At 37.9% G+C, this 21,203-nt stretch overlaps 1 protein-coding gene and 1 long non-coding RNA gene across 3 annotated transcripts; both read right to left on the reverse strand.

Moving 5' to 3' along the window:
- Positions 1-778: 778 nt before the first annotated feature.
- Positions 779-4,436, reverse strand: LOC108841385 (nodulin homeobox-like). Its single transcript, XM_018614146.2, has 13 exons — positions 4,225-4,436; positions 3,992-4,147; positions 3,799-3,882; positions 3,484-3,612; positions 3,110-3,328; positions 2,829-2,960; positions 2,660-2,752; positions 2,429-2,581; positions 2,032-2,320; positions 1,658-1,792; positions 1,502-1,571; positions 1,300-1,399; positions 779-1,255 (listed from the first exon to the last, which is right to left on the reverse strand). Exons 1-13 carry the CDS (start codon positions 4,354-4,356, stop codon positions 824-826), a joined length of 2,124 nt encoding a protein of 707 aa, XP_018469648.2. The 5' UTR covers positions 4,357-4,436; the 3' UTR covers positions 779-823.
- A 4,938-nt stretch (positions 4,437-9,374) lies between these two features.
- Positions 9,375-11,754, reverse strand: LOC108841056 (uncharacterized). Of its 2 annotated transcripts, XR_008937991.1 has the most exons (5): positions 11,614-11,754; positions 11,240-11,507; positions 11,071-11,156; positions 10,849-10,973; positions 9,375-9,761 (listed from the first exon to the last, which is right to left on the reverse strand). It is a non-coding gene; the product is annotated as an uncharacterized LOC108841056 (long non-coding RNA). The 2 variants fall into 2 exon arrangements; XR_008937990.1 differs by having other exon boundaries at positions 11,071-11,507; positions 11,614-11,753.
- Between the last annotated feature and the right edge of the window lie 9,449 nt (positions 11,755-21,203).

Consider the following 21,203-nt stretch of genomic DNA (forward strand, 5'->3'; position numbering starts at 1 on the left):
ATAAATGGATATTTAAGGTACTTATTTAAGATTAAATAATTACTTTTAAATATCATTTCAAAATAAATATAAAACTGAATATTAAAGTACATATTTATGTTTCAGATATTTATATTTCTAATAATTTGGAATTGCGAATCAGTTTTTGGATTTAATCAAGTTTTTTTAAATATTTTTGGATTATTCGTTGGGATTCAGCTAATACCATTTCGGATTCAGATATTTTTTTTGTACCGTTCTATAAGACCCATTCTATTATTTCTTATATTTCTTACTGGGTATGGATTGAACTTTTTGGTTTTGAGTTGGTTCGAACTTAGATTTACAACTTTTATGTCATGCCTACTTTAAATAAATAAAAAAGCATTTGTATAAAATTTTAAAATTATTCCATGCTTTGAGAGACCCATATTTTGTAATTTATCAATTCTAAATCAAATGAGAGAGAATATTTCCAATTTAGACCAAAAGAGAATCTCTAAGCCGTTAAAGAAAAGAAAGTAAAGATCAAAGTCAAATCAACAGGGTCTGATACAGAAGCTTCTTCACATAAGTCACTCTCATAACTCCAAACCTCAGAATTCACTTCTTGCCCTTGCTTGTTATCCCTGACTTTGCTCTAGCTAGTTTGGCTCTTCTGTTACTCAGCCTGAAACCAAAAAAAAAACTAGCAATGTTAGATAAAGAAATAGTAATTCTATGTAGCTGAGAAAGAGAAGCAATCAAGCATGTACCAGTTTTTCAGCTGCAAAGCTGTAACCCCAGGACCCTGCAAAACCACATAGTTAACAAGCTCAGAGATTGGTAGTACTGGTTGCAAAACTTAAAAGATTAGTAATTCTTGAGAATTCACATTTTGATTTAACTTATCAGCCCATTTCCTTATCCAAGCTGAATCTCGCTGCATATCAGATTCGACTGCAATGGCCGTCTCCATCATCTCCATTTGATCATCACTCATAATACTACGCTTCCTTTTCTTCCCAGCCTCCTTCACCTCTCCAGATCCACTCCCTTTAAACAACTTAGTAAGAGCCTGAGCCAACTCTCCATCTTCAACTAAACTATTCTCTCTTTTAGAGCTTCTATCAAAACCACTGGTTTCAAGATTCCTCGTATCTGCGTCGCTCTCTTTCAAACGTGGAACTATTTCCATATTCTCGTTCACTTCATAGTCTCTCGCCGCACCTTCCACTCGTGCATTAGGTTCCTTTGAAGCTCTCTCAATGTTAAGATTCAGCGGCTCTTTTCTCTGCTGCTTACCAGAACATAAGATTACATTTTAAAGTTAAACTAAACAGGCAGTTGTGACAACCATGTATAAGAGAGTACATTCACCTTAGCTTGACTTAGCTCAAACTCAGAACGGATCAACGGTTGCAACTGTTTACAAAACACCCTGCAAACCACATAAAATATATATATATATCAATGGAAATATAAAAATGTCATTTACTATTTGTCCTAGGTAAATTATAAAATGATTGAGAGTTTCTATCACCTCAACATCATTAAATCTTTGACATCGAGGGTACTAGCGATCAAGTATTCTGCATGACGCAACAGAGAACCTACAAATACAAAATATCCATCACCTCAACACACATTGTAATAAGAAAGAAACAATAGATTTGCCAGGGTATAAGGTACTACACACATATGTTTCTACAAACACTAGTGGCTCTTTGTGGCACCGGAGTATATGAAGAGTTTGGCAACTGAATCATCATGCTTACAGGATCCTTTCGCAATCCACTGACAAAGCTATTAATGAAACGGTTCCTGTCATCTTCTGCGGGGTTTCAAAAGCAAAATTCATTGAGTAAGAAACAAAAAGTATGCCTGTTACCAACATTGTGTTGGCCTAGTGGTAAAGGGGTTGCGGCTGTAACTTCCGCCACCCGGGTACAATCCACATTAGGAAGGACTATTTACAATGCTTGGGTTCCCGGCAAAGAGGTGAAACCACCTTTTTTTTACTAAAAAAAGGTATGCCTGCCACACAGATATGATCCAGGACAAAGAAGTCACCTGTGCAGATACCAGGAGAGAAGCAGTGAAGATTCGCCATGATTTTAACAAGTAAAGATGTTCTTTGATGCGCGTAGGAAGACATGGTGAGGTTGTTTTGGAAATTAAGCCTGAATTGAGGTATGTTCCAAATACCAGAAGATGAAAATACTTTTAAAGCACATCCAGCTGAACTAAACAGTTCGTAGTCAAGTGTTGCATCATCCTCCCTTGAAGAAAGGGTAGAAGAGCACAACATTGACACGAAATCTTCATGAGATAGACAAAATACTGCGCTGAGAATCATACTCTGTTACATAGACAAGATTAAACATCCATCCATCCATCACATATCAAATCATAGAACTTGAGTACCTCGAGAGTCTTTTGTAAAGGCAGGAAAGTATTCAAAACTTACAAAATGATCAGTAAAAAAACGTCGAAAGTTTGAGTCATCCGAGAACACATCAGCCAAGCGCATAGCATTAAGTCGCAGAAAACCCATTGGATAGTCAGTAGAATCACTATCATTGGGAGATTCAGAAAGGCCATGCTTCAATAATCTAAGGACCTACGTTACGGGTATATCAACACTAAATAAGTCTACACTAACTTTAGAGCAGAACTACTTAATTATTAAGACACTAACCTCTGAAGCAATAGGTTGGGCTAAATGCAGGTTTCCTGCACGTTCAACCTCGTCAAGGAATGAGACATTTTCCGCCTCAAAGATATGGTGCAACTGCAGGAACATAAACTTTTGTGTGAGTTACAGAGAGTAAATACAGAAACAGTATGATAATTTATAATTGACTTACAAGTGAAAGGACTTTTGCTTTTATTCTATGCATGGAAGCTACTGTTCTGGCTTCTCTAACAAATCCAGGTGAAACAGCTAGTGAGAGTATGGATTCAGCTAGCATAAGAAGACCACCTTTTCCACACAGCTCCTGAGAGTGAAATACCAGGGAAAAAAAACAAATTTTATTTTTTTGAGAATCATTCTCCGTGACATTATAAACATAACATAAATGTACAGGAGACTAGTTAATCTAAAGTTGTTGCATGTCAAGGTTTAACAACCAAGCATTAGAGAAACCTTGTTTTTAGCTACGTGTTCGCTAAACATTTTTTCTTGGCATAGAGAGTGAAGGAACTGCAAAGCAGCTTCAGCTTGTTGGCAGTGAAAGTTAGCGCCCCCTAAAGGATTCACACCTAACTTTCTCGGCTGGTCACTTTGCTGATACAGCAACTTCGCTGTTAAAGATCTCATAACATTGTGAACCGCTCCAAAAGCGGTTTCTATAAACAAATCAACCTAGATGAGAAACATAAGAATCAGATCAACGAATCCTAACATAGAAAGAACACAACATCTCAAAGCATAAGCATGATCTTTCCTAATTTCCAACAAGAATATTCTTTTCCACATATTGGCATTTCAAACACACATCATGGTAACGCTCATCATACCTTAGGGTGGGAAAGCAAGACGAAAACAATATCTTGGAACTCAGGAGAGATAAACCCGTGCAACAAGTGAAGAGTAGAAGCCACCATTGTAGCTTCTACCAATGAATCATTATCTGACTTCCAGCTTTCCTGGAAAAAAAAAGAACTAGAGATGAATATATAGAACCGCGAAAAAAAGTGTTTGAAACAACATAATAAATAAGAAGACGTTTAGAAACTGTTAAGAAAATAGACGAATTCACCAGTGGATAGAATTCAAGGGTTCCAAAAATCACAAATTGAGAGACAGAGAGAGAGTTTTTTTCGGACAAGAACCTTTCTGTTACCGCCAAGAGCTACCATCGTATTGATCACCAGGTCAAGCATCTTAGCTGATAATACATGATCATCAAGCAAGACCTACCACAATATGCAAAACATAAACATAAACATGCATTTTTCTAATTACTACTCCATTACATAGACACATATAAACTCCAACTCTTTCCAGAAATATAAAAGACCGAACCTGGTCAAGTTTAGAGTGACGAGATGTTAACTCGCACAAGGTATGCAATAGTCTGATCCCAGACAACATATACTCAAAGTTTACATCTCTATCATGAGCCTTGATCTCTGCTAGGAGGTGCAAAGGCAACGCTCCTGCTAATTTCTCAACATTAATCTGCAAGAAAAGACGTCAAAATCAGTAACGTATCAACAAAAAAAAGTGGAGAAGAACACACAGAAAGTGTATTGCACCTTCTTTCCATCGTGATAGTAAATGCAGAAGTCTTTGTTGTCGTTAAGAAGCTCATGAATCTCCCGAGAGTTTCGCCAATGCAAACCGTTCACAGCTGGTATTAAGTGTTTAGCCTGCAACAACATATCCATGTCACTCTTTTCTCAAAAAAAAAAACATATCCATGTCACTCATACGGCGACGTATCAAAGACTAGAACTTTGTGTTGCCGTAGTTTTCTATTGGAAACAGGGAAGTCAGTTAGTGGATATAGCGACACGGCGTCTCTCTCCGCCATAGATACAACGAGCAGTATCGCCCCATCCCACCCCCCGCGACAGTTTCAAACCTTAACATTTTGCTAAAAAAGTCTGAAACAGTGAAGACAATCACGTGAAAGACACGTGACCTTCTTTCTATCAAATTATTTTATGAAACCTCAGCTCAGCTTTTTCGTTTCAACAAAACCCAACTTCGTGAATATTTTTTGTCCACTACTTTTAAAGAAAAGAAAATGCTTTTAACTATCAAACTATTTTTCTTTGTAAGTAAATGTAAAATTTTTTATTAATTTTTGAATTTTTGACAAAACTTAGGAAGATATACAAGACCAAAAATCTAAACAGAAAATCAAAAGGAAAACATGGCAACACGAAGAAAGCAAAAAATAAGGAGTACAATCCAAAATTAATCAATACAGTTTAAACATTTCAATGGTAGTCATTACGAGAAGTAGAAACGGATGGTTTTCAAGCAATCATAATAGTAACAGTCACTGTGATGCATCATTTGTGTACATGAACTTCCCATGAAAATGGAAGACCTCTCAATATAACTATGATGCATCACACAATTAAGGAGAAAGATTCGAGAATGGAATAGATAGCAGTGAAACTTTCTTCTACTATGGAATGGGGAAATTTAAAGAACGACATTATTCATTGAAGAAAAGAACAAAATCACTAGTTGTGTTATTGATTTCAAAACAACATTGTTGTAGCCATCTGTTTGTGGAATGAGTGACAGTAACAAATGACTTCAACTTCAAAAAAATGATACAAAAATCATTAAAAACTTAATTTCATCAACTAGAAGTCTAGAACTAGCAAATCATGTTCATTTGAAATAATAATTCATTCTTAAGTTTATTATTTCTAGGGAAATTAGAGCACATATACATAACAAACACATAAACTAAGTTTATTCACATAACAATCTGTAGGCTAGAGTATTCAGTGTATTTTGTATAATATTACACTAACCTAACACTAACTACCCTTGATCAACCACAACCGTTTGCAGACATACATTTTTTTCTCTTTTTATTTCTTTTGTTTTTTTCTTCTCTCCCTCCTAATTTTATTTGATATGTATCATATATAATTCAATCAAATAATTATGTTGATAGAAAATACAATTTTTCTACATATGTTATAACTTAAAAAAAATTAAACGGATTTAAAAAAACTATCAAACGAAAGTTTATACTAAACTATATCTGAACAATATTAAAATAGAATAATACACATGATTTACCTATATTCAAAACAAGATTTTGCTAATACTTATAGTATACTATTATATTTATCGCAATAATATAATCTCTCTCTAATGATTTTTATCATTCACATTTGAACAAGATAAACAATTTACATTAAAATATAATATGTTGGTTTATTATGTTTTATACTACATATCTAACAAATATAGTATAGTATATTTCTGCAGTGTATTGGCAAACATTCACGCAGAGAAAGGAAAAAATGGTCCGTTTTCATGTCATATTATCACACCAAGCCTCTTACTTTATTACATGGTAATTTGCTTAATATTTTCTCAATATAGTCATCTCACAAGTTCACCCTTCTTTCTATAGCCTCGATTCTTTTTAAATGTCATTTTTTTATTTATAGACCAATAAATTTTATTTTATTTTTCAAAAAAGAAAGAAATAATAAATCATCAAACATTTAGAAAAAAATACTTACTGTATCAGCATCTATTGTTGACGCTCTTGTAATCTGAAAATCAAAATTAAATAAGAAAAAAATATAAAATCACTTTAAATACATGATTTCTTTTTGGAGTTCACCTCTTGATCAAATAGAACTAGCTAATCATTTATAACACAGTTGAAATAACAAATAATAAAACATTAAAGAAAAATGTTTACTTTATGAGCACAGATTGCTGATTCTCTTGCCTTCGAAAGTGTTGTTTCACGCAAAGCCTCCTAAAACACAAGACCATACAACATTTGTAAGTAAACTAAAAAAGCAAGACCAAGATAAAATATTGACCGCCCATTCATATCTTGCAAACCAGTTTCAGACATAATACCTCTGATTAATTAATAAACCTCAAATGATCTACTTTTCACATGAATAGAAAAATGTAATAAAGCAATAAACTGCTATCAAAGTGACCAGATATCAAATGGTTTATATATAGGTAGAAATCTTTGGAACACTTCAACTATTTATTATCAAGCATCTAAAATTTAAGATTTATTGTGCTTTAATGATTAAGAATGCCTACATACTGAATAAGAGTTAAATAGAGGTGAACATTGAAGCACATATGCAAGTTGGAAACTCAGGTTTTTGGATTTTGAGATTTTGATATTAAGGTCATAAGTTTCACTCAGAAATTTGTAGTTTCATATCAGGTGGCTTTTCTGGGTGTGATTTGGATCAAATGTTACTTGATTTTCGAAATTACCTTCAAATCCAAAGCAAAATATCCTAAAGTATATGAACTGCCTGAAAACTCCATAAAACTATCCAGATCACCAAAAAGTTTATGAATCAATCAAAAGTTCAATACATATTATCTAAATATCCTTTAAAGCATTAGAAAACATAAACATACTTAAATTTAGGTAAGAATAAGTTAATGAGGCTAAGTAATCGTAGGTATTCGGATACCCGCTTGAATTTTTGCTTCAATATGATATTATCACATAGCTGAAGTCCTTAGTGCTATGCTCAAGTTGGACGACGGATTTTGACTTTTGGAAATGGGTTCAGATTTGGATTTTGGGTTTGATTTTTGTACCCTAATCTTGAAAATCAATCATTATTGATTGATTTATATATATAAAAGACAAATAAACAGACACCCACATATTTGATTTCTTAACAAAATTTCATGATGAAAATATTCTAACACTTCAATTAATTGTTATTATATATCGGGTAAGATATCAAAATTGAAATCCTGTAAAGATCTGATAAACTAAATTAAGGATATTGAATTCACAAGAGAGAAGAAAATTCGACATACCCGAAGAAAATTTTTTGGAGGCGGCTTCATCGTGCAACATACATTAAACCCTAGAAGGGAGCGATAAGATAAATTTTTTGTGTGGATGTGAGCTATATATACTAATGAGGAATTTGATAAATATTTTTTAATAATTTTTTTATTTATATTTTCACTAAAGGAAAAATAAAGTAAAAATGGAAAACAAATATATATATATATATATATATATATATATATATAGTGTAAATATAATATCTTTCTGATTAATATATTTCATTAGCATGTTAAAGCTAAATCTAATTTAAAATAAAAATGTACACCACATATAGTTTAACGAAGTTAGATGGTTTTATTAGGTCAATATTCAACTATTTTCCACATGTCAATTGGAAGACGTTCTATTCACCAGTGGTTACAAAGTTGTCTATGTTTAGATTTTTCATTTGCATGTGGGATATATTTGTTACTCATTGATACAAGCCTAAGCTATCAAAGGCTAGAAACTCTTGGTGAACAGAATCTCTTCAGCAGCGGATGGATAGATAGGGGGATGATAGTGATTGACTCTCTCAATCAGTGACGAACCAGACTTGCTTGAATCTCACAAAAAAAACTAATCCAGAAATCTATAGAACCAAATGTATCTCTCAAATGAATCTAAAGACAAGAACAACTAAAAGACACATTTCTTTGAAAATAAAACAATACTCACTGATTAATACTTAGATAAAAACGTGCCTTACAAATGAGGATACCAATGAGCTTATATACTGCTCTTGAAAGGAAGAAATAAACAGAAACTTTCATAAATAAAAAACTAGCCGTTTGAAATCTTTAAAGGGATTTGGCTTGATGAAGGGGATTGTTGAATCTTGATAGTTTAGGCATGTAATGGTGAAGTCTTGTAGTGCTTCTGGTCGTGCAATAAATCTTCCTGACTCCAAAGAATAAGCAAAAGAGGAGATTTATGACAGAATATGTATTTGGCCCCTCCAAATAACGTAAGTTAGTCCAGATAATACTCCAAGTGGTCCTCTGCGTTTTTGGTGATACATTAAGGTCTTCTAGCTTCTTTGGTTTTGTGGGAAATCAATCCAGGTTGCCAAATCCTGGTTTGGAATTGAGAAACCAATTTCTAATCAAACTTGCCATAAATAGCTCCGGTTCATCTTCTGGGTATGTGATTGGGATCCGCCTGATCCAATGTGGTATGGTGCTCCATAATGTGGTGTAGATTTCTTTTAGAAGTAGCACAAAGTCGTCTGGATGCCAATAATGAGTTTGACATAACATAAGCTCCTGATCATCCAAATAAGGCAAGTCGGACCACCTTTGATTTTTAAATGACATATCTTCTAAACCATTAATCATTTTGATATGAAACCAATTCTCCGTGTGCTCTTATTGAGTGTAGAATCCAGAAAACTCAGTTTCATGAATAAATTCCTCCTGGTTTGTAAGATATGGCATTTTGATTGCACATATGTCCTGGTTTGCTTCTTTAGCTCTTCTCAGTTTCATGTTCTCCAATGATTTGCTCCTGGTTCCTCTCTCCTTTTATGATGATGACTTGATGTCCTCATCACTCATGACATTCATTTTATAATATACCATGAAAATGTTCGATTGGATATAAAAATGAAGCTCCCTAGTGTTGGTTACAGTAATAACCTTTGAATACTTATCTAAATGAGAAATTACAGTCTATATACAAGAAATATCAAAACTTTGTCAAATACAAATTTACCTTTGATGATACTATGAATCAATTGCTTATATACTCCTCTCCCTAGATTTTTATTCTCATATACTTTCTTCCAAAATTCATTTTATTTATGTTTATTATTACTCTGAAACTGAAATTGTGCAAGGATTGGTGGTTTAGTTTCAAATAGAGTACAAGGGTTAGTGAAGTTTTCGATTAAAATATTACATGGAACTATGTTACAACCAGCAGTTTATGATTAAGCAAAGGAGATCAAGAGTATGGTTTTATTCTTCATAGTGGCAACCTTGTGCTGATTCACTGCCTTCCAGTCCTGCGTTCGTTGAGCATTCTGGTATGCAACGTTTAAAGGCTCTGTTCCTGCAATCACCAGAGACAATTTCCGAAGCTTTGGGGGGGGGGGGGGGGAGGAGGGGTATTTGATAAGTGCCCAATGTTGAACTGAACCATTCAAGAAGCAAGGTTTACGTGGCAGGAGAGTAGCAAACTGGCATGAGAGAGCTGTGGCCGTTGAGCCGTTATGGCGGTTAATTAGTGAGACCGTTGGAGTTTGTTACTATCAAGCTACAGAACAGTAGTAGAAGTATTATATAAATTAAATATGATAAATTTATATTAGACTGGTAAATTAACCTACTTACTTTTGAAAATACTTTCATTTAATTAAATTATTATCTACCAATAAAACAGCTTAAAATTTGTTAATTATGTAATAAAATTCTTATACAAAATAATGTTATTAACATATGTTAAACTTTAAATACTATTTTTAATTAACAGTTTTTATTTAAAGTTGGACCAAAATATATACGGGTCACTGCCTGACCACAAATCCAGATCAAATATGAACATAGATTTCATATTAACAATTAATTAAATATAACCGCATAAGTGTTGGTAAAAATAGGAAAAGATTAAAATAAATAGAACTAAACAAGTGAATTTATACACATGATTCCACAATACAAGTACATATAATTTCATTCAAACTCAAATACTCATGCGTCTGCTTACTAAACCTAAACTCAGATAGGGGTATTTTAAGTTTTTACCGGACCAAGGTCGTAGTTTAAATTTAAATGGTAGATTTTTAATTAACAATTTTTATTAAAGTTAGACTAAGTAATTACAGATCAGACTATCTGTTCGACCACATATCCATATCAAATATGAACATTGATCCATTCTTAATAATTAATTAAAAGTAATCGCCTAAGTTTTGGTTAAAAAAATAAAATAATATTAAAATAGATAAAACCAAATAATTTAAATAATTACAAATATAATTAAATAAAAAAGATATTATATAGAATATGTATTTTCAAAAAGAAAATTTATGCACATTGAAATGTGAAAATATATAAAATATGTCTAATTCTAATATGTTTTAATATATTTTTGATAACTAAAAAGTAATTCCGCTCTTTCAAAGCACGGGTCAAGAAAAATGACTAACATTTCTTTCAATGCAGCACTCTCCTCTATTGGTGGATTGATCAGTAATTGAGAGGTATCAAAAGCATTTGAAATTTGGAGTTTACTTAAATCACAACAAATAACATAAAATTCAAGCTCATATATAGACATGTATATATAAATTGTTTAATATATTTAAACATTATTTAAAATAAGATTTGTAAAGAATATTTACTTCTAAAAGATCCAATTTTTGCAAATAGGATCAAAAACACTACCACTCCCAATTGTGCTTCTTCTATATAGGATTCCAAAGTATCAGCAAAGTTACCCCAAAGACAACATGGTATGCGCTCATCACTACAAATAAACACAAAATAGTTTCATCTTCATTTCATTTCATTTAAAAAATAAATAATTTCTTATTGCAGTATTTAGACAAATTCTTAATACTTACTTTATGTCTCTGAGAGTGAATTCAATCTTCTTTTTTTTCTTTACCACCACTACACTGCAGAGTTAACTTCTCACCAATATATATGGCTTGCCCCACAACATACGAAAATGAATGTTATATCCATAAACAATAATCAAAGAAACTGTGATAAGAAAAATCAATAATATACCAATCAAGAGATTATTGTCTAGCTGTCCACTCAATATGTTTTCAAACTCCACTAAGTCCAGGAACATATCGATATTATTGTACTCATATGGATGAATAATGGAGGTGAACTTCATGAAAGACATCTTATAGGGGTGATTGGTAGGTCGGTATCCACCGGTAGCTGTAGTCAGCACAAAATTTTCAACGTTTATCCATTCACCCACCCGGCATTCTGTTTCCAAACTAAGCAAGTAGTTTTTCTTGCATGATGCTTGGATTTTGTTACCCTAAAATAATGAAAACATAGTATTATAGGTTAAAGATATTTTGGTATCAACTACTAACATATAAGATATTTATATTACGTAGAAAAAGCAAATAACAATTGTTTACCTTCTTGTCAGCAAAAACGATTTCCATGGTCTCACCATAATCACTTCGATGTTTCCAGGTATGAAGGACTTTGATTTGGACCCACCATTCAGGTTTGTACGGCTTGATATCGGAAAGGTATAATAGCTTTGTTGTAGCTTTCATTTTCTTTGCATATGTTTTCTTTATCACGGTGTTATCAACATCTTTGCCTAAAAGGTATATATACCCACTGAATAAAATATATTTTCGAATGGGAATCGGAGTTTGGTAGTTATTTGATATTATCTGATCTATTAATTATGTTTTAGGCAAATATGTTGGGATTGTGTTTTGAGAGTATACTTTGAGAATATTAAGTTGGTTGTTATTGTAATGTGATAACCCGCCCTTAGGGGTAAAATGGTCGAGATCGACAAAGTTGGATTTTGAAGCCAAGCTTTTGGGAATCAAAGGATGAGGAGGAATGTTGAGTCTTGATCATTTCAAACTTAACATGGTTCAGAGAAAATAGAAGATTGGTCGAGCATCAACTCAGTGGTCGAACCGCATGCAATAAGGATCGATCGAGAAGTTTCAAAGTACGAGATGGTTGAAGAATTGATCGTGAGTGAACCAGGAGTTAGATAAGCTGCTCTACCATTTTTAGAAGTGACTTGGATTGATCAGACGGTCGTTTTGGAAGCATAACATTTTTGGAAGCACGACGGGATAGAAGCACGACGTTAAGCTGACGTGACTTAGCCACTAAGTTTTCCCCAAAACTTCGTGTGAGCGGAATATTATTTCAGAGACATTATAAGTCGGAAGCAGGACGGGAAGCAAGCAGGACGGGAAGCAAGCATGACGGGAAGCAAGCACGACGGGAAAACCTGAAATCGACCGAAAACCCTGATTTCGGTATTGTCTATTTTTCGAGGAAGCCGGAGGCTCGGGAGATATTTTTCTTCAAGTTCAGAATCCTTATGGAGTCTATTAATAATATTCAGAGCATCAGAACGGGAGCAGAAAAATATTCAGGATTGATCGCGGGTCGAAAATTCATCAGAAAAGCCGAAACCGCATAATTCGACCGGGAAGCTCGAGGTGGCTTGATCTAAGGGGACAGGACGTGGTGTCAGTGATCTGATGACCTATCTGTCTACACAAGCACGAGGTGTCGCTGTGCATGGGAGCAGCACATGCGGCTTGACACACAGAAGCACGAGGTGCCGCGCAACCTGCGATCGAAGCATGCAGATCGACATGTGTGCGCTGTGGTGTCAAAATGGATGAGTTCAGAACGTGGATCAGACATGTGGAAGGTGTGGTGTCACCCTGCAGGACACTCTGGTCATGCCATCAGACATGTGGAGCACGAGGTGCCGCGACGCATGCGTCCGGAGGCATGCGAAGCGACACACGTGCTGCTACCAACTTCGATCTGATTCGCTGATGTATCCTATATAAAGACCACGACCCCTTCCCATTTCTTTCATCCAGACCTGTCCAAAGTCACTCCAAAACGTTGCTAGAGTGAGAGAGAGAAAGTAGAAAAAAGAAGTAAGAGGTTCGAGTTGTTTTGAGAGTTCTAGAGCATTTTTGAGGTCCGAAACTCTGCCGAGAAGTTCTGAAGTATTAGCCAGCAGCTAGGGAAGGCTCTGTCCAAATTAATTCGTCCAAGCAAGTCATATTCTCTGATGATCAAGTGGAGGTGCTGTCCAAGATGGGGTTCAGTTCAGTCGAGATCAATTCGATACTCTGCTGAAAGTCCGAAGAAATCGTCCAGCAGCTAGGGGAGGTTCTGCTCGAGTTGAGTTCTGTCCATACCAGTATCAGGGGAGGTTCTGTCCAATTCAAGATCAGTCCAGTCCAGTCCATTCAAGACGTCAAGGTTGGGTTTTGGCTAGGCTCTCTCCGATCAAAACCAGCTGCAAGAACACTGTTCCTTTAGTAGGACGATCGGATAGCTTGGTGCTGGACGTTAGGACCACCGGTGTAGATTTGCTTGCCTTTTGTTAAACGGTATTTTGGATTTGCGTTTAGTTGACTCGATTTTGGCGTTAGGCCGGGACCGGTCTCGAATTATTCAATGTATGAAAATTTCTTTGAATCAATAAAGTTATTGTTTTATATGCGCTTCATGAGTACTCTGATATTTGACTAGTCCGGTCTAACACAACGTTAGGTCGTGGTACGGGTTGAAAAGCCTTAGGCTTCGATCTAACGGAAACCGTTAACTCTAGATACGGGTTGCAAAGCCTTATGCCTTGAGTTAGCGGGACGAGTTAGTGGATGAACTGGTCTAAGTCGTGGAGTAAATTTTGTGACTCTGACCGGATCATCCCTAGCCCGTCACGTAGCGCTTCCGGACCATGGTGTTGGGTTGGACGGTCAGTCATGTTCTTGTTTGATTGTTGGCTGGCCGGTTGGCCTTTCATCTCCAACCCTTGGCGTTGGTCGCTCCGTCGGTCATGTTCTTGTTTGATTGTTGGCCGGTGGTTTGACCTATGTCTAGGACAGTTCGGGGGTGTTACAGTGGGTAAATTTTGTGACTCTGACCGGATCGTCCCTAGCCCGTCACGTAGCGCTTCCGGACCATGGTGTTGGGTTGGACGGTCAGTCATGTTCTTGTTTGATTGTTGGCTTTTTCATACATTGAATAATTCGAGACCGGTCCCGGCCTAACGCCAAAATCGAGTCAACTAAACGCAAATCCAAAAATACCGTTTAACAAAAGGCAAGCAAATCTACACCGGTGGTCCTAACGTCCAGCACCAAGCTATCCGATCGTCCTTACTAAAGAAACCTGCAAAAAGGACAACGGAGAGGGATGAGTAACCTAATGTTACTCAGTGAGCTGGCTACCTCTACCCCAACCTAAAAATAACAATCAATATAGCCTTAGCAAGAAATCTAAACTAAGGCTACACAAACTGTTACTGAGTTAGACATGGCCTCCAGCCATTGCCTAACTTCGAGTAATAGGAACCTGCATGAAAACAAGTCAACAACCAATCCCCTAGTTAACCATATATACGCCTGAGTTCAATACTCGTGTAGTGTTAGATATCTAGACTATACAAATATCATCAATCGGTCGACCAACAATCAGACAAGAACATGATCGGCCAACTAATGATACCACATAGCTTTAATATCCACCACCCTTCACAAGCAATCCTTCAGACACATACATGCCAACATCAGGTCTACACTAAACAATCACAACTACTATCTAATAAACCGGTTACTAAGTTAGACTTGGCCTCCTGCCATGATTTAACTTCAAGTAACAGGAACCTGCAAGCAAATCAATCAACCACAATCACAATAACAAGAAGATACTAATACTACGACTCGATCTAATACGTAACACCGTATATCGATGCTACACTAACTCGAGGGTTCCACAACCCTCTACGACACTCTAATAAAACACAACACTCTAACCTAATACTCTAACCCGGGAAATGTTGATTTTGTGTTCATCCCCAAATCGGCAACATCCTAACTTCCTACCACAAAGGCCAGAAGAGAGGAACTTTCAACCGACCGCGGCCCACAGTCCTTCGGGTCACCGCTCGACAGCCCACAGTCCTTCGGGTCACTGTCACATTACACCATCGTGTAATCACTCAGCCATAGGCCATGATCTCGTCTCTCTGAGTCATCCCGATCCAGCGAATAAGGGGTTTCCTTAAACCCGCTAAATACGAGGCAGCGAGGAAACACTAATCAACCCTAAACAAGCCTAGTATGGGCGGGTTACGCACATACTGTCGGCAACACACACACAACACTATCCTAGACTCTAGACTCTACAACTAACAACTAGTACCAGTAATCCGGCCTATATGGCCTAAGACTACTAATACCACCATCTAAAATACTAAACAACAATATCAATAATAAACAACTCAACCGGTTAGTCATTCCCTTACCAAGAGCTGACTAACCTCAAACAACAAGATTAAATAAACAAGCAAGCATTTAATTAATCTATCAAGCAATCAACTCAATCAAACCGTTACCCAGATAGTTAAGCCTCCTGCTGATAAACTATCCTTAAAGATAACGGGAACCTGCACTCAACCAAATAACCAAGCAAGAATAGAAAACATGATGCACCCTAGCCCTAGTCCTAATCAGGTTATTACCTCAGTCTTAATTCCGTTCATCTCAGCTTAGCCCGTGCTAAACTGAGTCCAATTCAATAATAAAACCCTAAGGACTCTACCATGCAATAGCGTGATGATTCTAATCTATAATCTATATGCAAACTCGATCTAACCTAAGTTCCAAGTGGAACTCAATCAATAAATAATACTATCCTAAATTCCAAGTGGAATTCAAACAAAACCAACTCACAGTGTTCTTTGCCGATAAGTAGCTGGTTGATCGGAGAGGACTAAGCCAAAACCCAACCTCGACATCTTAAATGGACCGGACTGGACTGATCTTGAATTGGACAGAACCTCCCCTGATACTGGTCTGGACAGAACTCAACTCGAGCAGAACCTCCCCTAGCTGCTGGACGATTTCTTCGGACTTTCGGCAGAGTATCGAGCTTCAAATCTTCGACTGAACTGAACCCATGGATCTGAACTGAACTTGGACAGCACCTCCACTTGATCACCAGAGAATATGGTAGTCTTGGACGAATTGATTTGGACAGAGCCTTCCCTAGGCACTCACTCGAAATCAGTAGAGAATCTGATCTCGAAAACTCTCTAAAACGCTCGAAAAAGATCGGAACCTCTTACTTCTTTTTTTTCTACTTTCTCTCTCTCTCTCTCTAGCAACGTTTTGGAGTGACTTTGGACAGGTCTGGATGAAAGAAATGGGAAGGGGTCGTGGTCTTTATATAGGATACATCAGCGAATCAGGTTCAGGTTGGTGGCAGCCCGTGTGTCGCTCCGCATGGCTCCGGACGCATGCGTCGCGGCACCTCGTGCTCCACATGTCTGATGGCATGACCAGAGTGTCCTGCAGGGTGACACCACACCTTCCACATGTCTGATCCAAGTTTTGAACTCATCCATTTCGACACCACAGCGGACACATGTCGATCTGCATGCTTCGATCGCAGGTTGCGCGGCACCTCGTGCTTCTGTGTGTCAAGCTGCATGTTCTGGCTTCATGCACGGCGACACCTCGAGCTTGTGTAGACACTCAGCTGCTTAATGGATAAACATCACGTCCTAACCTCTCAGATCAAGCCACCTCGAGCTTCCCGGTTTATTTGTGCGGTTTCGGTCCTTCTGGTGAATTTTCGACCCGTGATCAATCTTGAATATTTTTCCGCTCCCGTTCTGATTCTCTGAATACTTTTAATAAACTCCATAGGAATCCTGATCTTGAATAAAAATACATCCCGAGTCTCCGGCTTCCCCGAGAAATCCACAATACCGAAATTAGGGTTTTCGGCCAACTTCGTATTTTCCCGTCGTGCTTGCTTCCCGTCATGCTTGCTTCCCGTCCTGCTTACTTCCCGTCCTGCTTCCGACTTATAATGTCTCCAGAATAATATTTTACTCATACGAAGATTTTCCGAGAAAACTTCGTGATGAAGAAACGTCGGTCTTCAAAAACGTCGAGCTTCTAAACCGTCGTGCTTCGAAAAATGTGATGCTTCCAAAACAACCGTCTGATCAATCTAAGTCACTTCTAAAAATGGTAGAGCAGCTTATCTGACTCCAGGTTCACTCACGAGCAATTCTTCATCCATCTCGTACTTTGAAACTTCTCGATCCATCGTTGTCGCCCGCGATTCGACCACTGAGTTGATGCTCGACCAATCTTCTATTTTTTCTGAACCATGTTGAGTTTGAAATGATCGAAACTCAACATTCTTCATCATCCTTTGATTCCCAAAAGCTTGGCTCCAAACTCCGACTTTGTCGATCTCGACCATTTTACCCCTAAGGGCGGGTTATCACATTCTCCCCCCCTTAATAGAATTCGTCCTCGAATTCTTAAGTGTGTAACTGCTCAGCTTCACGACATGCTCTCCCTGAATGACCATCTCTCCTTGGATCACTTCATTTCGCGGTCTTGATCACTTGATGTGCTTCTTTGTCGATTCACCCTTGGAATCTCTCTTTCGGTTTCTTTGATCTCCATACTCGTCTCTGTCTCTCTTTAATGGTATGATCACTGCGTCATGTTGCTTTGCCTCTGCCATAGTACTGATTTCCCATGATACTATCCTTTCCATCAGATAAATCATTCTTGCTCCTGATACCAAGATACTGCTGAAGTCCTTTCCCAACAAAGTCTTGCTTCTTTTCATCTGTCCAGTCCATACCACTGTCCAGTCCTCTGAACCATCTTCACTCTATCTCTCCGGCTTTGGTTTTTGGCCTTGAACTCCTTTCACTTTAAGGTTTTCACCATTAAAGTGCCGATCAACGAACAAACTTACAAGCTGCAACTAAAAGAACACTCACACGCAAGTTAGTCAACAACTAACCCAACAAACACTAACCACAACCTAACCGCAAAGCTAACCAACAACCTAGCAATTCTAGACTCCACTACCTAATCCTAATTCCTAAAACAATAAATCCTATCGCTGGACGTGACCGGTTTCCCTAATGCCTTTTGTGACTCATTTGACTAGATAAAATATTTGAAAACCGATTAAATCATGAGTTCCGGAAGCATGGACGTAACCATGCTCTGATACCACCACTGTAACACCCCCGAACTGTCCTAGACATAGGTCAAACCACCGGCCAACAATCAAACAAGAACATGACCGACGGAGCGACCAACGCCAAGGGTTGGAGATGAAAGGCCAACCGGCCAGCCAACAATCAAACAAGAACATGACTGACCGTCCAACCCAACACCATGGTCCGGAAGCGCTACGTGACGGGCTAGGGATGATCCGGTCAGAGTCACAAAATTTACTCCACGACTTAGACCAGTTCATCCACTAACTCGTCCCGCTAACTCAAGGCATAAGGCTTTGCAACCCGTATCTAGAGTTAACGGTTTCCGTTAGATCGAAGCCTAAGGCTTTTCAACCCGTACCACGACCTAACGTTGTGTTAGACCGGACTAGTCAAATATCAGAGTACTCATGAAGCGCATATAAAACAATAACTTTATTGATTCAAAGAAATTTTCATACATTGAATAATTCGAGACCGGTCCCGGCCTAACGCCAAAATCGAGTCAACTAAACGCAAATCCAAAAATACCGTTTAACAAAAGGCAAGCAAATCTACACCGGTGGTCCTAACGTCCAGCACCAAGCTATCCGATCGTCCTACTAAAGGAACCTGCAAAAAGGACAACGGAGATGGATGAGTAACCTAATGTTACTCAGTGAGCTGGCTACCTCTACCCCAACCTAGAACTAACCCAGACAACCCAAAATAACAATCAATATAGCCTTAGCAAGAAATCTAAACTAAGGCTACACAAACTGTTACTGAGTTAGACATGGCCTCCTGCCATTGCCTAACTTCGAGTAATAGGAACCTGCATGAAAACAAGTCAACAACCAATCCCCTAGTTAACCATATATACGCCTGAGTTCAATACTCGTGTAGTGTTAGATATCTAGACTATACAAATAACATCAATCGGTCGACCAACAATCAGACAAGAACATGATCGGCCAACCAATGATACCACATAGCTTTAATATCCACCACCCTTCACAAGCAATCCTTCAGACACATACATGCCAACATCAGGCCTACACTAACCAATCAACACCAATCAACAATCACAACTACTATCTAATAACCCGGTTACTAAGTTAGACTTGGCCCCCTGCCATGATCTAACTTCAAGTAACAGGAACCTGCAAGCAAATCAATCAACCACAATCACAATAACAAGAAAAAGATACTATACTACGACTCGATCTAAAATGTAACACCGTATATCGATGCTACACTAACTCGAGGGTTCCACAACCCTCTACGACACTCTAATAAAACACAACACTCTAACCTAATACTCTAACCCGGGAAATGTTGATTTTGTGTTCATCCCCAAATCGGCAACATCCTAACTTCCTAGCCGGGAAATGGTGATTTCGTGTTCATCCCCAAAATCGGCAACATCCTAACTTCCTACCACAAAGGCCAGAAGAGAGGAACTTTCAACCGACCGCGGCCCACAGTCCTTCGGGTCACCGCTCGACAGCCCACAGTCCTTCGGGTCACTGTCACATTACACCGTCGTGTAATCACTCAGCCATAGGCCATGATCCCGTCTCTCTGAGTCATCCCGATCCAGCGAATAAGGGGTTTCCTTAAACCCGCTAAATACGAGGCAGCGAGGAAACACTAATCAACCCTAAACAAGCCTAGTATGGGCGGGTTACGCACATACTGTCGGCAACACACACACAACACTATCCTAGACTCTAGACTCTACGACACTAACAACTAGTACCAGTAATCCGGCCTATATGGCCTAAGACTACTAATACCATCAACTAACAACTAACAACTAAAATACTAAACAACAATATCAACAATAAACAGCTCAACCGGTTAGTCACTCCCTTACCAAGAGCTGACTAACCTCAATCAACAAGATTAAATAAACAAGCAAGCATTTAATTAATCTATCAAGCAATCAACTCAATCAAACCGTTACCCAGATAGTTAAGCCTCCTGCTGATAAACTATCCTTAAAGATAACGGGAACCTGCACTCAACCAAATAACCAAGCAAGAATAGAAAACATGATGCACCCTAGCCCTAGTCCTAATCAGGTTATTACCTCAGTCTTAATTCCGTTCATCTCAGCTTAGCCCGTGCTAAACTGAGTCCAATTCAATAATAAAACCCTAAGGACTCTACCATGCAATAGCGTGATGATTCTAATCTATAATCTATATGCAAACTCGATCTAACCTAAGTTCCAAGTGGAACTCAATCAATAAATAATACTATCCTAAATTCCAAGTGGAATTCAAACAAAACCAACTCACAGTGTTCTTTGCCGATAAGCAGCTGGTTGATCGGAGAGGACTAAGCCAAAACCCAACCTCGACATCTTAAATGGACCGGACTGGACTGATCTTGAATTGGACAGAACCTCCCCTGATACTGGTCTGGACAGAACTCAACTCGAGCAGAACCTCCCCTAGCTGCTGGACGATTTCTTCGGACTTTCGGCAGAGTATCGAGCTTCAAATCTTCGACTGAACTGAACCCATGGATCTGGACTGAACTTGGACAGCACCTCCACTTGATCACCAGAGAATATGGTAGTCTTGGACGAATTGATTTGGACAGAGCCTTCCCTAGGCACTCACTCGAAATCAGTAGAGAATCTGATCTCGAAAACTCTCTAAAACGCTCGAAAAAGATCGGAACCTCTTACTTCTTTTTTTTTCTACTTTCTCTCTCTCTCTCTTTCTCTAAAAAAGAAGTAAGAGGTTCCGATCTTTTTGAGGTTCTGCTCGAGTTGAGTTCTGTCCAGACCAGTATCAGGGGAGGTTCTGTCCAATTCAAGATCAGTCCAGTCCGGTCCATTCAAGATGTCGAGGTTGGGTTTTGGCTTAGTCCTCTCCGATCAACCAGCTGCTTATCGGCAAAGAACACTGTGAGTTGGTTTTGTTTGAATTCCACTTGGAATTTAGGATAGTATTATTT

Source organism: Raphanus sativus, chromosome 2 (genome assembly GCF_000801105.2).
Source record: "Raphanus sativus cultivar WK10039 chromosome 2, ASM80110v3, whole genome shotgun sequence".
In the NCBI taxonomy this organism is placed as follows: domain Eukaryota; kingdom Viridiplantae; phylum Streptophyta; class Magnoliopsida; order Brassicales; family Brassicaceae; genus Raphanus; species Raphanus sativus.